We start from the raw sequence: 17273 nt of genomic DNA, 5'->3' as shown, positions 1-17273 counted from the left end.
CGCTGGTGGCTTACACCTGTAATCCTAGCTACTCAGGAGGCTGAGTTCTAAGGATCATGGCTCAAAGACAGCCCTGGCAGGAAAGTCCATGAGACTCTTATCCTCAGTAAACCACTAGAAAACAGATGTGGAGCTGTGGCTCAAGTGGTAGAGCGCTTGCCTTCCTGAGCTCTTCAGCTCAGGCCCAGAGTTCAAGCCCCACAACCAACCAAAAAAAAAAAGGAAAGCTACAGATTGTACATAGTGAAAAGAATGATTTGTTACATATATCTGGAGGATGAATATACTTCCTTTTTTGTTAGCTAAATAAAAACAATACTGACTGGATTAAGGTGGCGTAATTCTGTAAGTTTTGTTAATGCAAAATTCTGTAAATTTTGTTAGTGCTTTTTTAAAAAGTCAAAGCCATTAATAAGGTTCTTCTCCTTTGATTTAGAACTATGTTGGATTCATGGATATATTCAAGTATATTTGTTATTTTCTAGCTCTTTTTTGAAAAAGAGATTTTGAATAGTTTTAGCATCACTTCCGGTTTTCTGGTGGTTAATTGGAGATAGTCTCACGGCAGTTCCTGACTGGGCTGGCTTTGAACCGTGATCCTCAGATCTCAGCCTCCTGAGTAGCTAGGATCACAGGTGTGAACCACCAGTGCCCAGCCCTTCTTTTGATTTCATAGGCTCACAGCTGGAGAGGAGTTTAGACAGGAATGTAATCATGCCTTGGGATGAACCCAATCTGATTCAGATGAAATTTTGGATTTTTTGGGAGAAGTTGATATCAGAATAATTTAAGATATATGGAATTATTGGGATGGAATGAATGTATTTTGTATTGAAGGCATGGGCCAGGAGTGGGAAGCTATGGTTTGAATGTGTTTCACAAATTCAAGTGTTAGAACATTTATCCCCACTGGGTAGCTAAATAGAAGGTAGGTGGGCCCATGAAGATGGAGCTCTCTTAAGCAATTAGTATTATGGGAATGGACTAGTTCTCAAACTGGGGTTGAAGAGCAGCCTATTCTCATACCTGGCCTCTCCCACTATCTTTTTCTTTCTGTTTTATCTTTCATCATATTATGACAAAGCTAATGTACCAGATGCTGGTTTATTCTCTTTGGACTTCCAGTCCTTCAAGCACTATGAGCCCAGTAAACTTTTTGACTTATTCGTTGCCAGGTATTTTGTTCTAGCAATAGTGAGTGCATACATTTTCTTTTTTTTTTTTTTTTGTTTTGTTGAGTGCATACATTTTCAATTGCTATTTAAAAAACACTTGAGGCTGGGTAACTTATAAAGAAGAGAGGTTTAGTTAGCTCACAGTTTTAGAGACTGAATGCCTGAAAGTATGGGATTGGCTTTGGTAAACATCTTTCTCTCTATCATGTCCTATCATGGTGAGTGGCGATATGGCAGGGGCACATGCAAAAGGGAGATATCATATATTGAGACAAGAAGTCAGATAGTAAGGAAGGCCAGTCTTGCTGTTTTCGTTTGTGTGCCAGTTCTGAGACTTGTACCCAGGGGCTGAGTGTTGTCCCTGAACTTTATTTTGCTCAAGGCTAGCACTCTACAACTTGATCCACAGCTCTATTTCAGCTTTCTGGTGGTTAATTGGAGATAAGAGCTTTGCAGACTTTCCTACCCAGGGCAGTTTTGAACCATAATCCTCAGATCTCAGCATCCTGAGTAGTGAGGATTATAAGTATGAGCCACTGGTGCCCGGTAGTGTTGCTGTTTTTAAACAGCTCATTTTTGCTGAGGGTAGTGGCTCATGCTGTAATTCCAGTTACTCCCAGGTGAAGCTTGGGAAGATTGCAATGTGGGGCTGACTTCATGTCAGCCAATAGCTGACATGATGGCATACATCTGTCATCCAAGCTATGCAGAAGACATAAATAGGAGGATTGTGGTCCAGGCTAATTCAATAAAAAAAAATGTGAGATCTAACTGAAAAGCAACTAAAGAAAAAAAGGCATGGATTATAATTTGTGTGGTAGACTTCCTGCCTAGCATGTTCAAACCCTCAGTACTTCCCTTCTACAAAGTATAATGAGGTTTACAAGTAAACCTCATTTACAGATATTAGATATTAATATTTAAAAGGAAAGAACTCATAAATTCACAATGAAAGATTTTTTTTTTGGTGTTTGTGCCCATCCTGGGGATTGAATTCAAGGTCTGGGATCTGTCTCTTAGCACTTTCAACTCAGGGCTGGCATTCTACCCCTTGAGCCACATCCCTACTTTAGTTGTTTGGTGGTCTATTAAAATATGAGTCTTACGAAATTTTTTCCAGAGCTGGCTTCAAACCTTGATATTCAGATATCAGGCTCTTGAGTAGCTAGGAGTACAGGCATGAGCCATCATTTGCTTGTCTGAGAAATAACAAAACTTAAGGACAGAAATGACAATAAAGATGAGGCTTGGTTAATTATGGTTTTAAATATGGAAACATTTTTTTGATGTTACTGGGATTTGAACCTAGGGCTGTACCACTCTACTACTGAGCCACATCCCCAGCTGTGTGTGTGTGTGTGTGTGTGTGTGTGTGTGTGTGTGTGTGTGAGAGAGAGAGAGAGAGAGAGAGAGAGAGAGAGAGAGAGAGAAAGAGAGAGAGAGAGAGAAAGAGTGTGTGTGTGTGTGTGTGTGTGTGTGATTTTATAATTTTGTCTTTGTGTGTGTGTTGGTTATTTTTAAAGATAGGGTTTAATTTATGCCAGACTGGCCTGGATTGTGATCATCCTATTTGTGCTTCCCAACATTGCTGGTATGATTGGGTATACCACAGAACCTAGCCATTGTTTGAAATGGAGTCTAGTGAACATTTTTTTTTGCCCCATGCTGGATCTGAACCCTGATACTCCCATCTCTACTCCCAAGTATTTAGGCTTGCACTGCCACTCCCAGCTTGCTTTGTTTTGTGATGGAGCCTTACTTTTTTTTTGGGGAGGGGGGTCTGGTCATGGGGCCTGAACTCTGGGCGCTGTCCCTCAGCTCTTCAGCTCAAGGCTAGTGCTCTACCACTTGAGCCACTTCCAGCCTTTTCTTTTTGCTTATGTGGTGCTGAGGAATCGAACCCAGGGCCTCAGGCATGCAAGGCAAGCGCTCTACCAATTAGCCACCTTCCCAGCCCTTGTATTGGAGTCTTGATATGTTGCTTGAACTCATGGATTCAAGTGATCCTTCCACCTTAGCCTCTTCAAATAGCTAGGACTAGGAATGTACCAGTATGTCCTAATGATGAAGAAAATAGTTTGAATAAATGTTAAATAAAAATATACTGAGAAGCCGGGCGCTGGTGGCTCACGCCTGTAATCCTAGCTACTCAGGAGGCTAAGATCTGAAGATTGCAGTTCAAAGCCAGCTCTGGCAGGAAAGACCATGAGACTCCTATCGCCACGGATTGGGAGAAGATCTTTACTAGCCATACAACGGACAAGGGTCTCATATCTAAAATATACTTGGAACTCAAAAAATTAAACCACCCAACAACAAATCCTCAAAGAAACAACTGCCCAATAAGTAAGTGGGCGAAAGACTTAAAGAGAAGCTTCTCTGAAGAAGAAAGAAGGATGGCCAATAGACACATGAAGAAATGTTCAACATCCCTAGCCATAAAAGAAATGCAAATCAAAACAACATTGAGATATCACCTCACTCCAGTTAGAACAGCAAAAATCAAGAACTCTAACAACAACAGATGCTGGAGGGGATGTGGACAGAAAGGAACCTTACTTCATTGTTGGTGGGAATGTAAACTTGTTCAACCACTTTGGAAAGCAGTATGGAGGTTCCTCAAAAGACTCCACATAGAGCTCCCCAATGACCCAGCAATCCCACTTTTGGGCATTTACCCAAATGATCACAAACAAGGCCACACTAAAGCTACCAGCACAACTATGTTTATTGCAGCATTATTTACCATAGCTAAGACATGGAACCAACCCAGATGCCCCTCAGTAGATGAATGGATCAAGAAGATGTGGTATATATACACAATGGAATTCTATGCCTCCATCAGAAAGAATGACATTTCCCCATTTGTTAGGAAATGGAAAGGCTTGGAAAAAATTATATTAAGTGAAGTAAGCCAGGCCCAAAGAAACATAGGTCCCATGGTTTCCCTTATTTGCAATATCTAGTATAGATATGAGTCAAGCGGAAAAAGTCAAATAATGTGATGTTAGGAAAACGAAACCTCAAATATGTATTTTAATGTTTTTGTTTCTTTCATGCATGTGTTTCTAACGCATTTATAATATTATCTCTTTGTTGCTTTGTATGTCCCTCCCCCACAGTGTAACCCCCGCTTTCACTATATTTGATGTCAGTATAACATGTGGAGGAGATGGGGACAAACAAGTCGTTTAAGGATTCAGGTGGACCTGTTGCAACAATGAGAAGTACAAAATGTCATGTCAAAACCAGCTTTACAATGTCGGGGGGGGGGTATGATTGGGTGGGAGGGAGGGGGGAGGCTGGGAAGGGAGGTGAAGGGTAAACAAAGGAGGAGGCTGCAATGCTTGGTAAGAAATGTATGCATTATCCTGCCCATGTAATTGTAACCCCTCTGTACAGTATGTTCTCAAATAAAATAAAATTAAATTAAAAAAAAAAAAAAAAAAAAAACAACCAAAAAACCAGAAAACCGGAAGTAGCTCAAGTGGTAGAGCACTCGCCTTGAGCTGAAGAGCTGAGGGATAGCGCCCAGGCCCAAAGTTCAAGTTCCACGACCAACAAAAACAAACTCTCCCCCCAAAAAAAACCCAAAAAACTGAGAACAGTAAGTTCAAGCCCAAACTGTATTTTATTTATCTAGGAGCCATATAAAAACAGGTATATAGCTGGGTGCTGGTGGCTCATGCTTGTACTTCTAGCTATTCAGGAGGCTGGGATCTGAGGATCTTGGTTCAAAGCTGCTACAGTCCAGCTGCAGCACAAGCAGGGCTCCGAGGGACAAGGGGATGAAGGAGAAGATGGAAAGATGGCTGATGGCACAACTCTCTTTATTCCAGCAAAAGCCTTAGCTATATACACTTTCTACATTTGTCAAATGCTTGCATTTGACATATTGTTCTAGGACCCACTGTACCAACAAGTGCAAACACCAGCCATCCTTCCCCATTCTATTTTAATCAATCCTTGTCCACCATACTCCTTTCAGTTAAAGGACATAAGCCCCCAGGCCCAGAAGCTAAAAGGAACATTTCCTTAAAACAAAAAGGGCTAGCACGTGCAGCCCTGAGTGTTGGAGTATGGAGCCTTTGCTCACACCTTGCCAGCTCCTGGCACCCCTGGGTCTGCATCTTCCCCTATTTTATTTTTTAATTGAGCAAGTGTGTATCAGCCTGGACCTGGACAAAGGAGCAGATTATACATCTCAGGAGAAAAGGCAGAGAAAGGAACACCAAAATGATGAACAGCAGAATGCCTGAGAAATACCGAAAGGAGTGTTGTAACATGTTTCCTGTATTCAATCCCTGCAGGTAATGGAGAACTAACATAGCTAAGTCCTTGGGGTCTGCTACCTTCAGGGTGGAGTGGCCCATATTATAGATCTACTCCTGAAGCTGTACGATGTCAAAGCTCAAATTATCATGGGACCAGATTTCTTGGATATGCCGCTGGATATTGGTCCAAGTCACATTTCCATCATATTTAAGAGGGGTCACACAAAGGTACTGATAATTAGCATGGCATATGGTTGTGGGGCTTAAACTCTGGGCCTAAGCACTGTCCCTGAACTCTTCAGCTCAAGGTGAACACTCTACCACTCTACCATTTGAGCCACTTCTGGTTTTCTGGTGGTTAATTGGAGATGAGTCTCACGGACTTTCATGCCCTGGTTGGCTTTGAACCGCCATTCTCATATCTCAGCCTCTTAATAAGTAAGATTACAGGTGTGAGCCACAGGTGCCCGGCTGGCACGTCATTTTTAACTAGACCTGACTACTGACATACAGCATGGCTGTTTCCAAAGCCTTCAGATATTCCAGAATCTTTTCTTCTACTTGTACCAGTATTAACATGTTGTGCTGTATGTATGGTTTGGATTAGGGCCATGGCGGAAGCAGTAATGCTAGCAATAAGAGTTATGGTAGCAATAATGCTGGCAACCAAAATTCCCAAAAATCTGCAGGAGCAGCTAAGAACCCTCTGGTTCTCAATAACAAACAGAAGCCCAAAGTCACCATACTATGGTTCTATCAACTTAGCAGGCAACATAAGATAAGGGGGTTGTACGGTAACAAACACTGTATGTACTCCAGGATGTCCAGGATTACTTATGCTGTTAGTGAGAACACAATTATTTCTACAAGAGTCATGAAGTGCCTCCCCATCCTTGACAACTGTACCTGGCCCACCTACCAGCATGTATGGTTGCATAGCACAAGCTTGCACAATAGCTGACACAAATCCATGGGATGGGATAGGTTTCTGGAACAGAGGTACTGGAAGGTGAGAGGTATTAGTCCAAATAAGCCTCAAGGCAGCAGCCAGTCTCCAGATGTTGGCTGGCAAGGTACATTGATCACATCACTCCTCTGAGACCAGTCCTGCAGTGCATAGTGGGGAACTCCTACCATCGGAACAGTGCACAAGATGTTGAATCCACAGGCCCTCCACAGTGGTTGACTATTAGCAGCCATGGGGACCTTTGGGCATTAATGAAATCTAAGTGGGGTTCATGGCATCTCCTGCCAAAGCAACTCTAGAAGTGTTAATGTATAAGTTCCATCTTTTTCCATCTATACACCTTTCCCAGAGTCAGAGCCATAATCTATCCCTGAATACTTTACAATATGCATACATTCTACCATACTAACACATCAGTGCATGCTGTCTATGGATGTGCAAGTAGGCGGATTAGTAGACAGCCTGGTCTATTTTATTAGCCTAGAATATGGCTTCAGAAATCCAGTACTCTCTCCCCCAAAGAACCCTGTGGCATTAGTATACACTCTCATAGATGGCTCCTCCCATGACAATGGACGAAGGAGGGGCAGGCAAGTAGGCCCAGTGTGCTTCCACTGAAACTTGGGCACAGGTTATTAAGGCTAGTGTAGCCACAAACAGGGTTTCAGACATGAGGGTCTTTCCTGCCCCTTCAACTATCTCTTGACCTTTGGTGGTTAGGACCTTTATTTGCCCCCATATCAAGGATGGGACCCTCTGGATGCAGGTCCGAGACACATGCTCCTTCTCCAGAACGACCTATGGACTTTCAGCATGGTGGATGAGCTGGCCTGGAATCTACCTCGGTACTTCTGCATCCTGTGGAAAAACACAAGCATATCCTTGACCTAATCGAGGAAGAGGGTATCAGGAGATAGGGATCATTCCAGACTCCCATCAAATGATCTTTCCATCACAGCATTGCCTGGGGAAAGGCCTCTCTCTCCCATTAGTGCCGCACAGCAGTGAAGCCATCCCCTGAGACATTAAAAAAATTTAAAACAAAAATGGATAGAAATATAAAGCTAATTTCCTCTTATTTTTTGAATTTGATTTTTAAAAGTAGTATAGGCTCCCTCTACAGTGACCTGTCCTATGGATTATAGGGGATATGCGTGGTAAGAGTAATGTGTAGTTGTAAGCAAAATGTTTTAAAGGCTTGAGGTTCCGCATGTAAAGCTGCTGTTATCAGGGGCCCTGTGAAAAACCCAAGCCCTGTCTGTTTGGGTTTGCAACAGGCAGGTCAGGGTCTAACCTTCCTTTCCCTTGTGGTCCCAGACCTGACATCCAATCATACCCTTGATTAAGCATTTGTTGAGTAACACCTGGGCTGGGCCTGTAAATATAAGCACCCATCTGAGCTAGCACATCACAGATTTACTGGAAGATTGGGCAAGAAAAAGGGTGAAAGATGCCAAAATGACCATCCTTGGTTAACCACCGCAGCATGGCAGGAATTTTGAGAGTAACTTTTGATATGCTATACCCTGCAGCAGGGTGAGGCTATTCTCTTTTGGCCAAAACGGGGGTGGGAGGGGGGGCTGGGGGGAGGTGGGCAGTGTCGGCCAGATAGAACAGAAACATCAATTAAGCTTGTAAAAAGTTTCCCGTCTATGTATAGTTCTAACTCTGGTTGTTCTTGTCCAGTTCTCTGAAGCCAAAAGGCCTTATCTGGAGTCAAAGTCTCTATTTCCTTGGTTAGGTTAAAGAGACTCATTAGGATGGTGAATGAAAGGAAGTAAAATCAACTAGCAATGGGAGTATGGGCAGGGACAAGCAAAGTTCCTTTCTCCAGCCCAGCCATGATTTTAATCTCTCCTGTGTAATCATTATCAATGATACCCGGGTAGGCAATCAGTCCTTTCATGGTCCAGCTAGACCTGCTCAACACTAACCCTACTGTCCCAGGTGTCAAACGGCCCCCCAGACCCCCGTGGGGACAGCGACTGGAGGAAGATTGCCCTCCAGATAGGTCCTCTTTGCTGTTTTCAAATCTAGACCAGCGCTCCCAACCACCCCCTTCTTGAGCGAGCTGACTCAGCACAGGTTGGCCGTGTTGGCAAGGACTCCCTGTAAGGAAGGGGATAACCCAGGGTTCTCTTGTGGGGGGCCCATGAGGGGCTGGTCCCTCATCCTGTTTCCCTGCAGAGGCTTGCCATCCTGGTCCGTTCTAGAGCGACATTCATTTGCCAAATGTTTCCCCCTCTGGCACCGGGGACAGATACCTGGGGGGTTGGCCTTATGGCCTTATGGCTGCATTTTGAAGGCGTGCCTTTGCAAAGTGCTCTCTTTGGCCACATCGGAAGCATCCCTTTTAGCAGGGCCATTCCCTATTCCCTTTCCAGTCCAGATCTTGCATCACCAGTGGCGGCCCTCTCCTGGCCTCTGGCCCTGCCCCAGTCTGAAACCATGCCATTTACTTTCCAGTCAAGGGCAGGGGCTTGTCAGTTTTAGCTTTAACTGTGACCTTTACAAAAGTACTTGTCAGAGTTAGGGATGTAGTTCAGGGATAGAATGCTTGCTTAGTGCCCCATATTGTGCGGTGGAAGTCTTGATTTCTTTCAATTCCTTAAAATTTAAAATATCACAGTTGCTTCCTTCTTGTAAGACAGGACAAAGTTGGAAATCCTCAGTATCCTGCCCCTGTTCCTTAGCAGTCAATATAGCCATTTGGACTGCATGCATAAGTGGAGGAGTCTGAATTAAGAGGAGGTGGTAATTGCCTTCCTCCTTTATCACAGGGAAGATGGCTATCACAGGGCTGGGCATGGGGCTTGGTAAGGGGGAGGCCGTGGTGCGGGAGGACCTTTGTTTTCTTTAAAGAGAGTGTTGAAAAACTGACACAGACTTTCAGTGCCGACACTCCCACACTTGAATGGACCACCCTGTACCTCCTCATCTGATACGTAGAGGAGGGTCTCAGACAGGGATTTTATAGAAACAATTTCAATCCAGTGATTGGGATCAAGACTCTCTTGAATCATGTTCCAAACAGAAAATGTTTTTTTTTTTGGAGGGGGAACAGCATGTTTTCCACTCATGCTGCCTGCTAGAAGGGGATAGGGGAAAGATTTAGAGGAAGGGGCCAGTGCCCACCACCACAAGGGATGATCATTCTAGTAACTTAGAAAAGACCAAACTGCAAAATTCAAAGTATGGCTTCTACTGGATGCATACTGCTTTTGTTACTATGTAAAGTACAAACAACTCCCCAAATCGTAAGTTAAATCCTCCTAGGTTTAGGGTGGGGGGTTATATATAGTTAAGTGCAGTTAAGAATTGGAGAAGTATTTGAATTTTCAACACAGCAAGGAACAGTACAGTATGTTAACCTCCTGGTCTCTTGTTTGTATATTATGCTTCCTTTGTCAGGAGTGTTAGTTTGCCCAGGATCAGGCATTCAAGCATCTGCACAAACTCCTATAAAGACTTTCTTTTAAATGGAAATATTGACCAGCAGAATAGTGCAGTGGAAGCATGCTGGCCCAAAACAAAAATATTCATTTTATTAACTTTGAATACAGTAGTACAAAGAGGTTGCAAATAAAAATGTCAGTTTTTTGTTGGATGCTTGATCAGAAAAACTCCTTATTTCCCACTTGCATCACCAGTGGCGGCCCTCTCCTGGCCTCTGGCCCTGCCCCAGTCTGAAACCATGCCATTTACTTTCCAGTCAAGGGCAGGGGCTTGTCAGTTTTAGCTTTAACTGTGACCTTTACAAAAGTACTTGTCAGAGTTAGGGATGTAGTTCAGGGATAGAATGCTTGCTTAGTATGTGCAATATACAAACAAAACAACTCCAAACTCAACTAATGTATTTGTTACCTAGCAGGCACTTAGCAAGTTCTTGTAACAACAACTACTAAAAAAAGGATAATGTGAGAAACACTACACTTGCATGCTTTGGAGGTAACTGTGCCTCTGTGTGTGGCACATAGAAGACAGGAATACCATATTGCCACGGTTATGTCCCAAGCAGAATCTCCTCTAGCACTGTGTGGGAATGCTGGGAGAAAGCTAGTGGGGCATTATGAAATCCTGGAGCCAGGAATCTAGAGGAGGTGAGCCGGCTATAAGACAGCCCTTGGAAGCAGGAGAGCTCCTAGCCTTGGCAGAGTGACTTCCTGACCATCTTTGCTTTGGGCATGGGTGGGTGCAGAATGCTGAACGACCCAATGAGGTCAGGAAATGAAGGGTAATAAGTAGGCTAGCAAGAGAGACTGATAATCCATTCCTCTGCACCTTTTTTGGGAATAGCTGTACAACCCACCTGCTTGGTAAACCTCTTGCATGGAGTGGCCATTACCTGCCTCTCTCTGGTCCTGCAGGTTCATTTCATCTAGACATTTCTGCACAACTACTGCATGATATCTCAGTCACTCATCATTTCTCCTGTCTCTCCCTTGTGCCACCATCTTAATCTACCCATCTGGTGCTAGGTATCTGGACCATGAGCCTCCAACCACATGTTGTGAATCTGCCTCTCAGACCTCTGACTCAGGCTTAGGCCACAGCTTGGCCACTATGCTTGTCCACCTTTATCAGGGAGCCTGAATCCATGTATCTTCAACGGAAGCTCAACCCTGATGTCCCCTATCCAGAGACACAGTCTCTGATTGCTTAGTCACCCTTGGTCCTTTCTCTGATTGCCCTGTTGCAGGCTTCCCCTTAATGTTTGCATGAGCAAGCTGGGATTCCTGTATGTTATGTCTGAGGACAGCAGACTCCTGTCACCCACACTCACTTCGTGATGGCCCCGTTAACTGGTGATGTGATTGGTGCCAAGTGCTGGGTGTAGCTTTTTCCAGTGTCCCAGCAGCTCAGATTTTTCTATACACAGGCGATGGCCTACTATTAGGAAATCCAGCTAAAGCTCCACTTCATTCTATCCAGAAGTGAAAGCTAGAAAAGAGAAATGGAATGAGCGGTCATTCCAGAAGAATGGACCTGAGTTCAGGGAGTGCCCAGGGATGGAGGGCAAAGAGTCTGACAGTCTAGTCTCAACAGTCGATACTAGAGCAACTTTGGTAACATGTCTGAACTGGAAGAACGCTTGAAAGGGAGACTTTGGGCTGAGGAAGAGGAATGAGGTAGAAAAGAGGAGAAAACACTGGGAGTTCTGGTGGAAGGTTCTTTTATGTTCCCTGCAAACCACATGCTCCAGACAGGATGGTCTGTGGCCATGGGTGTTTTCAGCTTCCCTCTGTAACTACAATCTCCAGATCCTATTCTTGCCCCCCTCAGTCCAGCTGCACCAGCCTCACAGGCAAGGGTGAGGGCAGTGGGGGGTTCCACTGCATGTCTGCCCGCTGCACAGTCTGTAGTAGCTTCTGCATCTCAGCCTGAACCTGGCACAGCTTGCCTTTGTTGACAGGGCCCCATGAGAGGCCATGGAGGTACACACAGCATTCAATGGGGATAGGGTAGAGAACCCTCTTCAGCTCCATCAGCCCTGCTGTATGCTCGAGCAGGCTCAGAAGGCCGGCTTTAGAAATGGGGTTGTCAGATAGGCCTAGGGAGCTGAGCTGGGAGCAGCAGCACAGGGCTGGAAGAATGGCACTGAGGTGTGTATCCTTTAGCCGGCAGTGATTCAAGTCCAGGTGCTGCAGGGTGCCTGAGATCTTCCCCAGCAGGGTGTCTAAGGGCCCAGGGACCATGTAGGACAGATTGTTGCCACTCAGATCCAGCTTCTTCAGGGAGGTGGCATGAAGGCTCTGGGACAAGTAGTTGATGTCAGTGTCCAGAAGCGTGCAAGAGCGAATCTCCAGGGCATGCAGCGGGGCCTGTAGGCAGCTGAGAAGAAAAGTTGCACTGACTCAGGGGAAGGCCAGGCCCTTCACTGTGGACATTTGATTTGCCTATGGAGGAATCTAGTCTTAATGTTGCTTTCTCATCTAGAGAGACATTTATCAGCAAGTTGATGGCTTATGGCCTAGCTCTGCCTCAACATACCCACCGAGTCCTCTATCAACACCACTGCTGTGATTTGGATCTTAAATGTCTCTCAGAAGCCCATCTGTGAGAGACCTGTACCAGTTTGTGGTACTACTGGGAGGTAGTGTAACTATGAGGGGGTGTGGCCTAGTGTCAGGAAGTTTGGTCTTTGGGGATGGCCTCTTAAAGGAGACCCTGGATGCTGGCTCATTCCTCAGTCTCTGCTTCCTGAATATCATGAAGTAATATTTCTACTCCCACACCACAGTTCTAAAAACAATAGGCCAACAACCATAGACAACCTCTGAAACTGTGAGCTCAAATTAATCTTTCTTCCTTTGATTGTCTCAAGTATTTTGTCATAGTGATGGAAAAGCTAACATATTCTCCAATTCTATATTTCTCTTTGGTGAATGGGACACCCACATTGTATACATTCAAGATGACTGCTCAGGGGAGCCATTTGGAAAGAACTTGCTTGATAATATGGAATCTATAGGATGAAGCTACTAATACTCAGGCTTGGCTTTGGGGAAGCTGCCATTCAGGGTTGCATTTAATCAGCCTCAATTTACCAAATGCCCCACCAGGAAGTTTCTAGGAAATAAGACATTGTGTGAGAGGAATGTCTTACGTGTACTCTGCACAGCCTCTTCACTTGCCTATGTAGAAGCAGGCACTCTAATAGGATAGCTCTGACTTGTCTTTCTCAAGGCCTAGCACAGCATAGAGACATACCTAAAGACAACTGTGCAGTAGGTAAACGTATTCCTGAACAAAACCCACAGGAGGATGCTGTTGTTGAGACCAGGTCTCACTATGTAGCAGGCTGGCCTCCTCACCAACAACCTCAAATTCCTAATCCTTTTTTGTTTTCTTCTTTCTCCTTTCTTTAGCTTTTTTTTTTTTTTAATCAGTCATGGGGCCTAAACTCTGGGCCTGGGCACTGTCCCTTAGCTCTTCAGCTCAAGGTTAGTGCTCTACTACTTGAGCCATAGTGCCACTTCTGGCCTTTCCTGTTTGTGGTGCTGAGGAATTGAACCCAGGGCCTCACGCATGAGAGGCAAGCACTCTACCATTGAGCCACCTTCCCAGCCCTCTTTAGCACTTTTGTGCCTGTTAACTTATTGGAAATCTTGCTCTAGTTTACAGATTTCTATTTAAACAATTTGTGAATCAATTACAATTTAAGCTAAATTTTGTTGTATTTTTTTTTAACAATATGAATCTTTCCCACCCAGTCACCAGCCGCATCCAACCATATATAGGTTTTCAGGCTGCACCCTGGAGTCCATGAGAATGGACTCACTTCCTGTTATGCTCCCTGCCCTGACTTGACTTGGGGGCTATCCTGGGAACATGGATATCTAGAGGCTTCTGCCCACCTGAGTACTTGCTGTAAGTTGCCTGAAAGATAGGAATAAGACAAGTGGAGTTTCCGGAGGTGGCTCAGCTTGCTGAGCTGGGAGAGGAAGTAGCTGGAGGAGCCCTCACCATCTGGAGAAAAGGACCAGTGGTAATAGGCCAGCTTGAGGCTGTGCAGGGTGCAGATCCTCCCCAGCTGTGTGGCAAATAGTCTCTGCTCAGATAGTGCCCGGAACCAGTCGAATACCTCCAGCTCCTGGATGAAGTTCAGCTCCAGCGCCTTGAGGATCCCTATCAGGCTGTTGAAGGGCATTTCCTCAATATGCAGCTTCCTACAGCAGAGGCGCAGAAACCCACCACTCTGTTCCACTTTTGTTAGGAGGCTTGAAAGAAATGTGTCTAATTTGAAGGGTCCTCGTAAGAAAAGATCAATGTGTAGTTCCACTGGTTCCCATGGCTGCTTTGGTCCTTTTCTTACATCTTCTCCTGGCTTGTGCCTGGCCATGGCCTGGGGTATCTGTGCCTTGACTGTTGATGGTAACCAAAATGGAAACTTGGCTAAGGCCTCAGAAACCCCTTTTCTCTGGACCTGTTCAAAGTCCAGAGTCAAATCCAGCACCCTCAGTTCCGACCTCCTGTGGTGGGGTGGGGGAAAGGGATGTGATGAGATGCTGACATTTTGGGGAGCCAGCTTAGCCCCTATTCCTCCCTAAACCTGTACCATGATCCTTAGAAGATGAGAAGCCCCTACTCTTCAATGCCTTTTAGCTGCAACATCAAACACTTAACCCAAAAACTCACAGATTGTGTGTGTGTGTACATGCGCGTGCGCGCGCCAGTCCTGGGACTTGAACTCAGGGTCTGGATGCTGTCCTTGAGCTTTTGTGCTCAAGGCTAGAGCTTTACTACTTTGAGTCACAGCTCTATTTCTGGCTTTTTTTGGTAGTTACTTGGAGATAAAGTCACGCAGATTTTCTTGCCTGGACTGACTTTGAACCACAATCTTCAGATCTCAGCCTCTTGGGTAGCTAGGATTATAGGCGTGAGCCATTTGTGCTTGGCACACACACACACACACACACACACACAACACACACACACACACACACACACACACACACACACCCATTAACCCATAGATTTTAACATTCCATTCCCCTTAACCAGCTATCACTATCAGTTTACCTCTCTCTGACTCTGTGCCCCTTACCTGAGACAGGTCCTGTGGGTAGGGAAGGCCTCCAGCCCATCCAGCACAGCCTGCACACTTTCTTGGTTGGGCCACTGCACTATCAGAGAGCCTAGCCGGAGAAAGGGGAAGGGCCAGGCTTGTACCAAGGCCGTCAGAGCCTTTTTGTGCCCCTTGGCAAAAGCGGCAGTGAATAGTGGTGGGAAGAGGTCCACTGTGAACTCTTCCAGTGAAGGTATAGCTGAGGCTTCATTGCTTAGTAGGCTGTGGGCTGCAAGTTCCAAAAGCTTGGGTATAGCTTGGTTGCTCATCTTCATGAACCTAGTGTAGAAAGGATAGAGATTCTCAGAAGACCTATTTCTCAGCACCCATCCCAGGCCAGCACAGAAGACACAAGACTTTCATATGCATCACAGGGAAGTGTAGTCCTATCCCATCCCTCTCTCTAGTCGACCCAGGCTGAAGAGCTGGGCTTGGTGTACTGAGGGGGTGTTCTAGATCTGTCCAATGTGGGAGCCACTACCCACATGTGGTTATGAAGCACTTGAAATGTGGCTAGGGTGACTGAGGAATTAATTTTACATTTTATTTAACTTTAGTTAATTTAAATAGCTGCATGTGGCTAGATGCAGTCTAGAATCTATGGAAGTCTGAAATAAGAAATATTCACATTCTCACAAATGATGTAATCTGTTCTTAGGGTGTTATAGCCTTGGCAACAATACTAGGCAAGAACAATACAAGGAATAACAATCATTAGGCCATCTAATTTTCAAGGCTAGATGTCAAATGTCTAAATAGTGAAATACTGGCAAATTAAAGCAATAAATATAATAAAAAGACTAAAAATCTGTGTGTCAGTGGCTCAGGAGGCTACTACTTAGGAGACTGAGATCTGAGGATTGTTGTTTGAAGCTAGCCTGGTGAGCAATGGCCATGAGACTCTTATCTCTAACTACAAAAAGCCAGAAGTGAAGCTGTGGCTCAAGAGATAGAGTGCTATCCTTGAACACAATACCTCTGGGACAGTACCCAGAGTTCAAGCCCTAGGACTGGCAAAAAAAAAAAAAAAAAGTAATTAAATGCAACTGACAACATGAATGCAAGGATGGTTAATTTTAGAATACCTTCTCTGCAGTAGATTTTAAGATCCTTATGTGAAAGGTAACTTTTCTATACCTGAGGAAAAGAATACCCTTATTCATGAAGATACAAGATTGTCAAGTAGACCTGAACACACAGTCCTGGCTGTTTCCCTCAGTTCAATACACTTAGTTTATACTCCTCTTTTGTCTTATTGTCTCTTTCAAGATTATCAAGCCTCCTCATCAAACCTAGCATAAAAGTATTCAAGTTTAATCACTTCTTTGTATTTTTTTTTGGTTATTGTTGATGTGGCTTGTTTCTCTAGACCTGGGCACTGTCCCTGAGCTTTTTCACTCAAGACTAGCACTCTACTCCTTTGAGCCACAGCTCCACTTCCAGTTTTCTGGTGGTTAATTGGCAACAAGAGTCTCACAGACTTTTCCTGCCGGGGCTGGCTTCAAACAATGATCCTCATATCTCAGCCTCTTGAGTGGCTAAGATTACAGACATGAGCCACTGGCACCTGGCTACTTCTTTGGATTTTTATTTCTTTAAAAGGCTCCTCTGTCAGGGGCTGGGAAGGTGGCTCAGTGGTAAAGTGCTTGCCTTGCATGCATGAGGCCCTGGGTTTGATTCCTCAGCACCACATAAGCAAAAAGAAAAAAGCCTGAAGTGGCACTGTGACTCAAGTGGTAGAGCGCTAGCCTTGAGCTGAAGAGCTGAGAGACAGCGCCCAGGCCCAGAGTTCAGGCCCCAGGACCGGACTAAATAAATAAATAAATAAAAGGCTCCTCTGTCATGTAATATTTATGTTAATTTTTTGTTAGAGAAGTCTTAATGACTCTAAGATGTTTTTCCCCCTACAACTTAGACTAACATAAATGTTGTTGTTGCTACTGTTCAATAAACTGTTCTGTCTTACAAAAAGAAAGATCAAGCACTGGATTAGAAAAAAAAAAAGATCAAATACTGGAAAAGAAAAAAAAAACTGCCAACAGGTGCAGATCATATGATACTTTAATAGAAAATGAAAGACAACCATAGAAAATCTTAAAGAAAAATAAGAGTTCATCAAAGTTATTGGACATAAAAGTAATATACACCCACATTCATGATGTTCCTATATTAATGTGACAATAACTTGAAAAAATGTAATTATCATCATCATAAGGTTCCAATCATAAGTACACCCCAAACTTGCTCCATAGCAAGACCTTGCCTCAAAAACCCAAGAAGGGGTAGAT

At 44.4% G+C, this 17273-nt stretch overlaps 2 protein-coding genes across 2 annotated transcripts in view; one reads left to right on the top strand and one right to left on the bottom strand.

Annotated features, from left to right (window-relative positions):
* The window catches only part of Vpreb1 (V-set pre-B cell surrogate light chain 1), a 35186-nt gene that overhangs the window by 443 nt on the left and 17470 nt on the right, over positions 1-17273 (top strand). The window lies entirely within an intron of this gene.
* On the bottom strand, positions 11696-15260 carry LOC122095879 (PRAME family member 20-like). Its single transcript, XM_042666183.1, has 3 exons — positions 14965-15260; positions 13775-14389; positions 11696-12248 (listed from the first exon to the last, which is right to left on the bottom strand). Exons 1-3 carry the CDS (start codon positions 15258-15260, stop codon positions 11696-11698), a joined length of 1464 nt encoding a protein of 487 aa, XP_042522117.1.

The sequence above is a fragment of the Dipodomys spectabilis genome, unplaced genomic scaffold, assembly GCF_019054845.1.
Source record: "Dipodomys spectabilis isolate Male_0828 unplaced genomic scaffold, ASM1905484v1 ptg000363l, whole genome shotgun sequence".
Taxonomy (NCBI): Eukaryota; Metazoa; Chordata; class Mammalia; order Rodentia; family Heteromyidae; genus Dipodomys; species Dipodomys spectabilis.
Note: the sequence above shows the minus strand (reverse complement) of the source record. Positions and strands in the feature narration are given on the sequence as shown.